This window comes from Berghia stephanieae, chromosome 7 (assembly GCF_034508935.2).
Source record: "Berghia stephanieae isolate SIO BIC M18660-M18661 chromosome 7, UCSD_Bste_1.3, whole genome shotgun sequence".
Taxonomy (NCBI): domain Eukaryota; kingdom Metazoa; phylum Mollusca; class Gastropoda; order Nudibranchia; family Aeolidiidae; genus Berghia; species Berghia stephanieae.
This window is the reverse complement of record NC_088366.1, coordinates 28,393,281-28,406,046: the sequence shown is the minus strand read 5'-3', so window position 1 is coordinate 28,406,046 and position 12,766 is coordinate 28,393,281. Positions and strand designations below refer to the sequence as shown.

The following is a 12,766-nucleotide window of genomic DNA, read 5'->3' as shown; positions in this document are numbered from 1 at the left end:
TTACTCATAATGTAAATTATGATCATAGTTATGATCATATCAGGAATTTTTGACCGTAACCTTTTTTAACAGAGTATTCAAAGGCCTGTGACCTAAGCAACCCTTACAATGATATGTTATATGTTAAATTATATCATTTGTGTCCGCATTGTCCATTAACAATATGTGATCTTACCAAGACAATGAGATTATAGAGATCATAATCACATGAGGAATGTTGTTCAATCTTCAACTTCAACCAACATTTTTGCCAGTCCTGCCAAAGCCACTAAAATGCTTTAAAATGTATTTAAATTTTTTTTTGTTTTTAAGGGTTTTACGGCACTTGCGACACATTTAGGTCATATCAGCGCCAGTAAAAAGGAAGAAAATTGGATAGTAAAATCATTCTAGATTTACAATTAAAAGAACATAAGAAAAAGTAAGACAAAGGGGAATAGTTTAAATAGGGAACAGTTGTAGATTCCAAGAGCACACAATCAGTGTACTCAGTTTGAGATCTAAAAGTCTCGTCCAGACAAAAGACCAGGAACCCACTTAGAGGAGGACACTCAAATGTTTATAAATCATATGTTCGATAAAAAAAATTTTAAAAACAGTTTATAACTGAGATATGATTTACAAGGAATAAAATATCATCTCCCAAAACTATAACTATACATTCAACTGTTTCCCACTCAGCCAAGGATTCCGGCCATGGTCAGGACAAAACTAAGTAATCTTATTCCAAGACAAAGACAGAGAGCTATTGGAAAACAGATATAGGGGGATAGCAGACACAGTAAGTACCTCTCTGCCCACTATGGGAGGTTAAATAAACCCACCCAAAAAAACAGTTTGACAACAACATATATAGAAAATGGCTCTTTCTTCTGATTCTCTCATCATACACAGGAGTAAAATGAGGCATCATGTCTCGTCCTAGTTGTTCAGTTTGACACCCCTTACAAAACAATTTTGGGGGAAAATTTTGTGAAAACTGTGCTATATTTTTAAAAAGATAATTTGAAGTGTGCAGCCAGCTTGTCAAATTCCTGTCTAAAGAATTGGTGTAAAATTTAAATTCTTATTTGCACTATGAGAAATAGATATTAAAAAAAGTATGCAAATTAAAGAACTTGATATAAAATTCTGCTAGGATAACACTCCATAGTTCTTCATTTCCTGGTGGATTTTGATTGTTAAAGCCATCAAATGTTGCAATGTATTCGTTTTTTATTCAGATGCTTGCACTAAATGGTTTTAATATCACATTTAAAAATTGATAATTAAAAAATTACAATATATGCATGAATGGATAAAATATAAACAAATAACCAGTTTATTTTAAGTAGAGGCTGTTATATACGCATCTAAATACATATAACTAAATGTTTATATAAAGTAAATGATTCAAATAACGTCTTCTTTATATCATATGAGACCCACCTTGCCAATCTGGTATCATGTCAGAATGATTAGATTTTTTAAATTGAGTCCAAAGCCAAAATTGATCAGAATCAGGATCTCTAACTACTACTACTACTACTACTACTACTACTACTACTACTACTACTACTACTACTACTACTACTTCTTCTTCTTCTTCTTCTTCTTCTTCTTCTTCTTCTTCATGGTCATTGTAGTAGGCTCTTAAATAGAGGATCCAGACTACAGCTCCCATTTATGAATTTCAACACACACACACACACACACACAAACATACACACACACAAACACACACACGCACGCACACACACACACACAAATACAAACACACCGCACGTACACACACACACACACACACACACACGCACACATTCATTTCAAATATACACTGTGATCATTTCATTATCTGGTATCTTTCAACATTTCTAAGAGATTTTTAAAAGTTCTGTATTGTAATATTAGTGTCAATGAATTCTTGAGGGGGCAAGCTTGCTTCAGAAAGGAACGGTAGATGGAAAGAAAGAGTGTGGGCAGGGTTTTTTGGGGTTTTTTTCTTTTTTAGGTTAAAGAGAAAAAACATATATTTTTTAAAGGCATTTATTATGAAATCACATTTGATAAGTAAAGCTAAAAATTTAATAGAAGGTACCGGTTCACCCCAACATAATATGTGACCCATCATCTCAAAAATGTTTTATGTCTGGAGCCAAAAAGAGGACTTAAAGCGAAATGACCAGAAATGTGAAATTATAGTTTGGATCTATTTAAGAGATTGCTTTGTTTTTGTTTTTAAGGGTTATACAATGCTTGCGACACAGTTTGGTCATTTCAGCGCCAGTAAAAAGGAAAAATATGGGGTAGGTCAAAAAATTCTAGAATTACAATTAAAGCACCCAAGAAAAAGAAAGACAAGGGAAAATTGGTTCAAATAAGGAACAGATGTAGATTACAAGAGCACACCATCAATGTACTTAGTTTGAGATCACCAAAAATTCTAATCCAGACAATAGCACAGGATCCTACTAATTGTTAACACACTCAAATGTTCAAAGCAAAAATATAACAGTCAGAGAGATGATTTACAAGGATAACAATATCACCTCCCAAAACACTATACATTTGACTTTTCCCTCTCAATCAAGGACTCCGGCAAGGGCCAGAACAAAAACCAAGAAATCTCATTTCAAGACAGATACAGAAAGCAACTCAAACCAGATACAGGGGGATAGAGGACACAGCAAGTGACCTCCTGCCCACAATGGGAGGTCACAAAAGACACCACCTAGGAAGAGGCATTCCTTCTTCCCAATAAAACTTAAAAATTAAACAAAAGTCTAATATCTATTACCATAATTTCAATATCAAGGATTGGGTTTATCCTGACATAAAACCCGTTTTGCCACGATTGATCCCATATTATAATATCCATCTACATTTCAAAGACCAGATAAAGTGTTTATAACTTTAACACTGACAAAGACTTTAACGGTTATTAATAATATAACTAATCAGACTCTAAATCTAAATGTATAAGGTGTGATGACAATTCCTTGGCCAAATCGGATGTGCATGCTGCCAAAATACGTCTATAGAACAAGTTGACTTCTCCACCTGTAATGATTAATGATAATAATAATTTAACATTAGTCTTTTGATTTGATGATATGACAGTAATATTAGAGACTTGAACTTTCAAACAACATCATTTTCTGCACACATTCTCATTATATTAAATCTGCATCAACTACCAGCAGACAAAAAAGGAAAACTGACTATTGTAAAAGAACTTGTTCTCACCACACTCACAGTCACGATTATCTTCAATGCACGGAGTTGCAACTTAATAACAAGACAAGACAACTAAAACATTTAGTTTGCTACTTCCAACCAAACAAAGTCCACATGGCTTTAATGAAACATTGAATTCAGATTACAGCACGAGGCTAGATAGATGTGTGATGAATGACATTTTAAGGTTTAAAACTAGTTATTTGAATAAGTATTTAGAATTAGTAATATCATCAAGTGAATAAAATCAAAGAATGATAAAAATATAAAATTGGAAATCCAGTCTTGGTCTGTTGAAAACAAATTGGTAAAAAAACCATCATAACATATCAGTAAGTACCGGGTGTTCCAGATGTCTGGAACCAATAACATATCATATTTATTCTGAAACTAATGAAGATATCATTATGAAATTTGTTTCAGTCTATAGAGAAATCATTCAAGTCTTTATTGTTGCCACGTTTATTGTCTTTAGAACACACAATTGAACACTGCGCCCAGTTTATTGAAAACAGTTGAAAATGGCAACAGAGGTAGAAAAAGAGGAATGTGTGAAATGGTTTATTGAAATTAAATCACCTTTCAAGTCAAAAGACATTTTCAGTCCAAGTATGTAAAAAAGGCACCAGGCCACAAGGCAATTCATAGTTGGACCATTAAGTTTTATGAAACTGTTTCCACAGCAGACAAGAAAAGAAGTGGACAGCCAAAAACATAAGAAGAAAAGCTGCGTAAAGTTCAAGATGAGTTCTTACATTCTGCGGGTGAGCCAAAGTCAGGAGCAAGGCGGTTAGAGTTTTCCACGCCTTCAGTACACGTAATATTGGGATTTCGTCCATTTAAATTACAAGTCATTCACACACAAAAAACAATGACATGCCAAAACGACTCTAATTTGCTCATGAAATTAGGCACAAGCTAAACAATGATAAAAGATTTCTTTCTAAAACGAGTAGTTTTTACCGATGAAGCCACCTTTCATGTCTCTGGAAAACAAAATAAGCACAATTCAAGGATCTGGGGGCATGAAAATTCTGGCACTTTTAGGGAACACGAACACAGCAGCCAAAAACTCAACATGTGGTGTGGCATTATTATCGACTGCATGATTGCACCGTATTTCTTTTCAGAACATTCAATAAAGGCTAAAACATATGATGATCTTCAGAATAAATATGTTTGCCTGCATTTAGTAAAACTCCACCCTACTATCGTTTTTCAGCAGGATGGTGCCCCACCCCACTAGGGCTTGTTTGTCCTACAATTTTAAATAACATGTGTCCAGATAGATGGATTGGCAGAGATCACCAGACATCATACTAATGGACTGTTTTTTTTTCTGCAGCTACATAAAAGAAAAAGTTTACAAAGTGAAAGTGACAGACCTGGCAGATATTTAAGGAAGAATTAAGATGACAGTTAAATCAGTCAGCAAAGAAATGCTCAAAAACACTTGGAGAGAACTTGAGCAACGCATTAAATTATTGATCACCCAAGATGGTGGACACGTTGAAATCCATAACAGATGTGTGTATTTTAAAAGATCCTTAAAAATCTGTAAAGTAAATTTTTGAGTTCTGGTTTGTGTTAAACAAAACTTGAATTATTTCTCTTCAATTTCGCCAACATACTGTGCATAGCTGTGCTGTCTCTTTCTCTCTAAACTATTTTCATATTGGTTCCAAACTTCTGAGATACCCTGACTATCTAAATCATTATATTAAGCTTTTTTTATAACACTGATTGCAGTTGATAAATAGTCATAGTTTTGTTGGGTTGCTACAAAAAATAATAATAATAAAATCAGCATCAAAAGAAAAAACAAACAAAACAGACAAACAAACAGAAATCATGGGAATAAAATATAAAATCATAAATGCCTACTTTATTAACAATGTGATGTTTCAACGGCCCCTTCGGTGTGATGTGAAAAACTAAACCACAAATGTGACATTAGTTGCTAAAACAAATCTTCTTTACCATAATGCAAATAGAGGAAATTCTGACAAAATGTCATATGTCAAGGACAGAATGAACAGAATTAATACAAAGAGTCAAGTACAAAATAACAAAGACATGTGATATTAACAGTTCCTACTTTTAAAGTAACCCTCTATCTTTTTCGACAAACTTTGTCCATCATAATTTGTGACCCTTTCAGAAATTACTCAACACCTTTGATAGCAAAAGGCCGATTGGATTATCATTCGGCGATGTTTAAATAAGGAAACTTATTTCCTTATTTCAACAAGAAATTCTGACAATTTCCACAAATATTTTTTTTTAAAAGATTTCTTTTAGATTCTTTTAGATTTACATATTTAATGCTTTGGTTGTATTAGTCTACCATTAATGGTAATGGCAACATATACATTGTAAATTTCCATCAATATTTGAATAAAACTTGTTTCATCTTATTATTAATTTTAACATCTTAGAGATTAAAAATGACCTTTTATCACAGCCTCACACATTCAGAGTGATCAATTACCTGCAGGATCGATGACTGCGGCACCAGCCTCCTCTGCTATCAATGCCCCTGCACAAAAGTCCCACACATGCACGCCATATTCATAGTAAACATCCCCCCTTCCGGAGGCAACAAGACATAGGTTGTAGGCAGCTGAACCATAACTTCTGATCCTGGAAAGCAAAACACACATTCAAGCAAATCATTAAAATTTGATTTCTTTTCAAGCCCAAAACACATGCAGAATCACTTTTTACACTTAACAAAACAAATAACACCTTTGGCAGAGGACATGAACACATGTAATATGTGAAACCAATACTCTATGTTTATATTTTTTCAAATGTTTATAATAGTTTCTTCGAATAGTGTTGCAACTTTGTATGCCGATTTTCAAATATATTTTCTGGTGACCTATTTTTGAAAAAATTCTGCATTCACTTTATTTGTGAGATTCTGTTGAACAGTGAAGTATTTGCGAGAAATATTGTTTTTATATTCGAGTACGGTAAAGAGTTTTAGAAGCTTAACAGCACTTGCGACACTATCAGATTATTATCAGCTCGGGGTAGGAATATTATGCATAACACATAAAACATTTGGAGTTCATCCATGTTACAACCATTTTGGGTCCCCTACTCCATAAGAAAAGTGAGATAAAGGAAACAACAGAGAAAGGTCTCTATGGCAACCTACTCATGTGAGCAGCTTGAGGAAAACCATAGTCTCAAACAGACAAAGAATAGGATTCTATTCATAAGGGAGACACTCAGGTTTATTATTACACATATACAGAAATTATTTTACATGAAAACAAAAAAGATAACACTGCTTAATTGAAAAAAAAAAAAAGCTCTATCCGACCGCAGCTACCTCCTTTACGCACCAAGGCTTGAACAAAGCAAAGTTTTCTCATTCCTGGTCAAGGATGGAAGGCCAGATAGAAAAAAGACTACAGTGTTAAGAGAAATAAAGATACAGCCCCCTTAAACCACCCACAAGTATTGCCAACAGTTGTCTATTGCTGTCAGGTTAACAAAATAGCCCGGTAAGGACGTTAATTTATCATCCATTCAACACTGAGTTGTTACCTTCAATTTAAGGCAGATGACTTTGCAATCGCATTAAACTGTTTTTACAATTCTTGGTCAAGAAAAGGATTTAAATTAAAATTCTTGTGATGCAATAATAATATGTCATAGTTTTTTGGTTCTTTTGTTTGTTTGTTTGTTTTGCTTTGCTTTTTGTTTTGTTTTTTTGGGTTTGTTTTTTTTTTTGTTTTTTTTGGTTTTTTTTTGGGGGGGGGGGGGGGGGGGGGGGGGGGGGTTCGCCTTTGGTATAAACAGGAGCCAATATTTTACTCTCTTTTTTAAAAAATGGATGCTTACAAATATTTCACTCATTTCATCAACCCCCAACCCCCCCCCCCCCCCCCCCCCCGACCCCATAAACACTTACCCAGCACAGTTGGTGACAACCTTGTGTATATTTTTCATCTTAATGTCTAGTGAAGTGGCATCTCTGCTACTCCCTGCCTCTGTTATCACTAGTGCTGTTTTTAAATCTGGAAATAACCGATATAAAATATCTAAAATCTAAATTCATGTACATGAAAAAAAAAAATATAATAATTTTTAAATTTGAATATTAAAACAAAAAAAACTTGTTATAAGTGTCCTTCCTGTGCTGCTATGTGGTCTTATGGTATGATACTCGCCTTCGTATCGGAAGGCCAGGGTTTGAGTCCTGCTCTGATTAGTGCATAGTAGAGTCCTTGGAAAAGGCTCTTTACTCACCATACTCAGGTGTAAAATGAGAACCTGGCCATAAAAAGCATTGTCTCAGTCCCAAAATAATTGTAATATCGCCTAACAGGCATCATGTCTCGTCCTACATGTTAAGTGTTGCTATTGGTCAAAGCGTTTTGAGCATGTTAAGTGTATATTGTGCTAAGCTCAAGCTTTTTTTTGTTTCTTTTTTCTTGAGCAGAATGTTTTCAATAACAAGTGATAAAATTTAATAAAAGAATTAAAGTATGGGGAAGAAATCATCTCACTCACCCAGCATTTAGATTTATAAATCATTGTCTATCTCATTTACAAACACTTAGTCTCAGTTCCAGACGGGATTGGCTGGGCAGCTTGCAAAGACAGATAGACAACCTCGTACGTAGTGGTGATGTAGGGAGCATTTATCGTTAGCCTATTTGTTGAAAGCCAAAAATATTGATATCGGGAATTCCCATTCCTGATTTCAGTATCGAGATATGATGGCACAGCCCGGGACAAAGCCTGGCTGCCCAAGGGGCTAGGCTTGCCAGCAGAAATCACGATTATGATCAATGACGATTCATGGGATGTTACTGGACAATAATCTTGGTTTTTCTTTGACTGTTATTTTACATCACAGCAGTCTCTTTCTGCAAATTCATTGACTGTTGTGTTTTACTTCATTGCAGGATATCTTGACCTTTGTTTTTTTTTTTTTTTAGACAAATTATTGCCGGTATCGATGGTTCACATGTCTATATATGGTAAAATTGTTGTCAATATAGGTGATCAATATTTACTAATGTTATACAGCAACAAAAAGATATGGGACCTTATTGTCATGTCAATATAAGCATCATGTCGATATAACCGTTGTCGATATATCCGCTCAGCACTGTAGTTCTATCTCATATCGATTTTATAATAATTTTTTTCAAAAAGCAAGAATTTTTTTTTTTTAAATATCCCCAAAAGTTAGAATTTTTTAGACATACCTTTAGTATTGTTGACTTGCAGCTTTTTACCATTTAAAAATGCACCCTGACCAGCTCTGGCGGTGAACATTTCATCTTTTACAGGAATGTATACTACTCCGATGACAACCTTGAACATGAGTCAGACAATATAAAGATTAGCATCTATTATCAAAGATTATCATATATTATCAATCTTTTCAATTTATAATTAAAAAATAATAAGTACCTTTAAATACAATATATTCTGTTTAAAATGGTAAATGGTAAATTTTTGTTGAAGATGGATCATGAACCTGGTCTGAAATTGAAATTTTAGCCTTTAATCCTTAAACGTCAGGCCCTTACCGGCATTTACTTCAATGTATGCTTGATTGCAAAGAGCTAAGTCTTTAAACAAACAAAAAAATTGTCACAAAAGAAAATTAATTAATATCTCCGTTTTTGAAATGATACAACTATATGACAAGAGGAATCATTTTTCTTTAATTTGATACCAAGTACATGTTGTTCAGACTGTTAGTACTGTGTTTTAAAAATTTTATAAAGTCAAAATTGCAAAATAAAAGACGCAATCCGAATTTGAGTTATTAATGGACACTAGACAACGTGCACTTATTTGCAGGCCTGATAACCCAATTCCTTGTGGGCTCATTGTTGTAATGGAAATCTCAATAAAAATGAAACAAAATATTGTCCATTACAACAATGCAAAACAAGGCCATCATCTTGATCGTCATTATCAATTTCAACATCGCTTTCATCATCTAGACCAGTTTCCCCACCAGCATTAGAACCAAATTCATCATTCATAGGTTATTTTTGACCAAGTTAGAGAGAAAGTTGAAAGCCATGAATTCTGTAACAACTACTTTGCTTTTTTAAAAATCGTAGTTTCATTTCAAATGAACCAATTCTTTACACACAAAAAAAAAAAAAATATATCTAATTCATCTACTTTTGATTAACTTAATCGCAGAGTGACAATTTATTTCGCGAAAATAAAAACTATAAAGTTTATGGGGATTCCAAACACTTTTGCAGCAGGTGATAATGGTACTTATTGTCAGGCATCATATTGGGTTACAGTAATGTTTAAGGGTCGAAGATCGAGGACGGATATATAGCATTGTCAGTACTGCAGTAAAATGTTGATAAAAGTATCATGCAAAATAACAAGAAGGAAAGTCAATCTGGATGGGGAGGAGGTCCTTAAAAGGACCAAAATTGAAATTTAGGATGCTTCACTTAATTTTACTTTAGAAGGTAAATTATCATGGTCTGTTTCTGATGTCCAGGAATAATTTTATAGACCCTGTCCTCAGCACTGGTAATGAAGGAAGAGACCTCAGGATGTTATTGTGCATAGCAGCATAGGTCTTGATAACTGCTATAGCGGCATAGCTGGAAACTGATTCCCATGATGCGGTATCCTCCTCATCTGACTCCGAATCAGAATTTCTCATACATCAGATTCAATGATGTTTTCTAAGACTTCACTGCTAGCCTCTAGGTTCTTTACAGAAAGATTTCATTGGCTCTTGCATTTTACCTCACAGCAGGATATTGTTACTCAATTATAAATTTTATTCTTTTTTTTTTATAGACTGATAATTGCCAATATCGATAGATCACTCAACTGAGAGGGTCAAGAATAGCCCAACGCCAAGCCAGCGTGTCGTAAAAGGCGACTAATGGTGTGTGATTCCCCCATCTTTGAGTCACCTGGTCCTCCAGGTTGGGGGTTGGCAAAGGGTTAACACCCCTTTCCGTTAAACTCAAACCGTTACAGAAACACAGACAGACAAACCAAATCCTTTTTTTAGCTTGGGCGACCGAAGAGTTTCTGGAATTACAGAATTTATGAAGGACAACAGACAAAGCCGAAAGGACTCTGCTGACCCGATGACGTCTTCGCCAAACAAGCAGCTTCGAATTGCGTCGTGGAACGTTCGCACCATGTATGAAGCAGGAAAAAGCTCTCAAGTTGTGACTGAGATGAGAAGATACAGGCTGCATATACTTGGAGTAAGCGAAACCCACTGGATACAATCCGGACAGAAACACCTCAAGTCTGGGGAGAAGATTTTATATTCAGGGAGAGGGGACGGGATTCATACACAGGGAGTAGGAATAATTCTAAGCAAGTTTGCCCAGAAGTCACTGAGAGGATGGGAACAATGCGGAGAAAGGATCATCATGGCGTCCTTTACAACACGGAGTAAGAAGATCAGCATGAACATTGTACAGATCTATGCCCCAACAAATGATGCAACAGATGAGGACAAAGATACATTTTATGGTCTGCTACAACAAGTCATTGACAAGTTGCCAAGGAAAGACATCAACATATTGATGGGAGATGCTAATGCAAAAGTGGGACAGGATAACGTAGGCTATGAAGGTATCATGGGACGTCATGGCATGGGAGAAATGAATGATAATGGTGAGAGATTTGCAAATTTCTGTGCATTCAACAGTTTGGTGATTGGAGGATCAGTGTTCCCCCATAAGAGGATCCACAAAGCAACTTGGGTCTCACCAGATGGTGTGACAGAGAATCAGATTGATCATTTTTGTATCTCTCGTAGATTCAGACGTTCATTGGAAGATGTGACAGTACGGAGAGGGGCAGATGTTGGATCAGACCACCATCTGCTATTGGCAAAGCTTAAGCTCCGACTCAGAAAACACGGGGCCAGATCACATACAAGAAGAAAATTCGAGGTGAATGCACTTGATGGGGAAAAGAATGAGGAATTCAAACTACAATTGAGTAATAGATTCCAACCTCTTACTGAGCTCGAGGAGGACATAGATGTAGAGTCACATTGGGCAAAGATCAAGGAAGTTTACATAACAACTTGCCACGAGGTATTGGGGGTAAAGAAATCGGAACATAAAGAATGGATAAGTCCAACCACCTTGGACCTTATTGAAAAGAGGAGAACAAGGAAGGAACAAGTGAATGCAAGCCGAACAAGGGCTTCAAGACTGGATGCACAAGAGCAGTATCGAGCCATAGCTAAGGAAGTCAAAAGATCTGTGAAGAAAGACAAGGAAGCATTCATGAACAGACTTGCAGAGAAAGCAGAAGCAGCAGCGACTGGAGGACACATGAGGATCCTTTATCAAACTACCAAGACACTTGCTGGAAAATATGGGAAACCAGAGGTACCAGTCAAAGACAAAGATGGGAAAACTATTTTTGGAAAAGAGGCTCAATCTGAACGATGGAGGGAACATTTCAACTGCCTTCTGAACAGACCACCACCAGACAACCAGCCAGAAATTTTGCCTGCAAGGAATGAGCTACCAATTAGCTGTGATCCACCATCGATAGCAGAGATTGTGGGTGCCATTAACAAGATGAAAAGGGGGAAAGCTGCTGGACCAGACCAGATTCCACCGGAGGCTCTAAAAGTTGATGCGGAAAGAAATGCTGAGGCCCTGCACCCACTATTTGAGAGAATCTGGAATGACGGGATATTCCCAAAGGATTGGAAGGAAGGACATCTTATCAAGCTTCCAAAGAAAGGGGACCTCAGTAATTGTAATAATTATCGAGGCATCACTCTTCTTTCTATCCCAGGAAAGGTTTTCAACCGTATTATTTTAGAGAGAATTAAGAATGCAACAGATGCTAAACTGCGGGACGAACAGGCAGGTTTTCGGAAAAACCGTTCAACCACCGACCAGATTGCCTCTCTGCGAGTCATAGTGGAACAGTCTATAGAATGGAACTCTCCTCTTATTGTCAACTTTCTGGATTACGAGAAGGCTTTCGACAGTATTGACAGAGCAACATTGTGGAAAATTCTGGCACATTATGGACTCCCTGAAAAGATAGTAAACCTCATTAAGGAAATGTATGAAGGATCAAGTTGCAGGGTTGTACATGAAGATCAGCTGACTGACAGCTTTGAAATTAAGACTGGTGTCAAGCAGGGATGCTTGCTCTCTCCATTCCTGTTCATCCTTGCCATTGATTGGCTAATGAAGGAAACCTCCAAAGGGAGAAGAAATGGGATACAGTGGACCCCCTGGACACAGTTGGATGATCTGGATTTTGCAGATGATCTGGCTCTTTTGTCCCACACCCAGGACCAGATGCAAACAAAAACCACAATTATAAACAGCCTCTCGGAATCAATTGGTCTAAGAATACACCCTGCAAAGTCAAAGGTCTTGAGGATAGGTACGCGTCAAAGGGAGCAGATCAAAGTAAAAGATCAGGAACTCGAAGATATAGACACTTTCTGCTATCTCGGAAGTATAATTGACAAGGATGGAGGCACGGAAGCAGAGGTGAAAGCACGAATAGGAAAGGCACAGGC

The 12,766-nt window shown here is 36.2% G+C and overlaps 1 protein-coding gene across 3 annotated transcripts in view; it reads right to left on the bottom strand.

Annotated features, from left to right (window-relative positions):
• The window catches only part of LOC144976997 (uncharacterized), a 21,189-nt gene that overhangs the window by 375 nt on the left and 8,048 nt on the right, over positions 1 to 12,766 (bottom strand). For all 3 annotated transcript variants that reach the window (XM_078921658.1, XM_078921659.1, XM_078921660.1), the window contains exons 6-9: positions 8,451 to 8,559; positions 7,145 to 7,250; positions 5,708 to 5,859; positions 1 to 3,039 (exon numbers count right to left, since the gene is read on the bottom strand). The exon at positions 1 to 3,039 is cut by the window's left edge and continues 375 nt beyond it. In XM_078921658.1, coding sequence (XP_078777784.1) covers positions 2,933 to 3,039; positions 5,708 to 5,859; positions 7,145 to 7,250; positions 8,451 to 8,559 — 474 coding nt within the window. In that variant the 3' untranslated portion in view covers positions 1 to 2,932. The remainder of the gene's footprint in view (positions 3,040 to 5,707; positions 5,860 to 7,144; positions 7,251 to 8,450; positions 8,560 to 12,766) is intronic.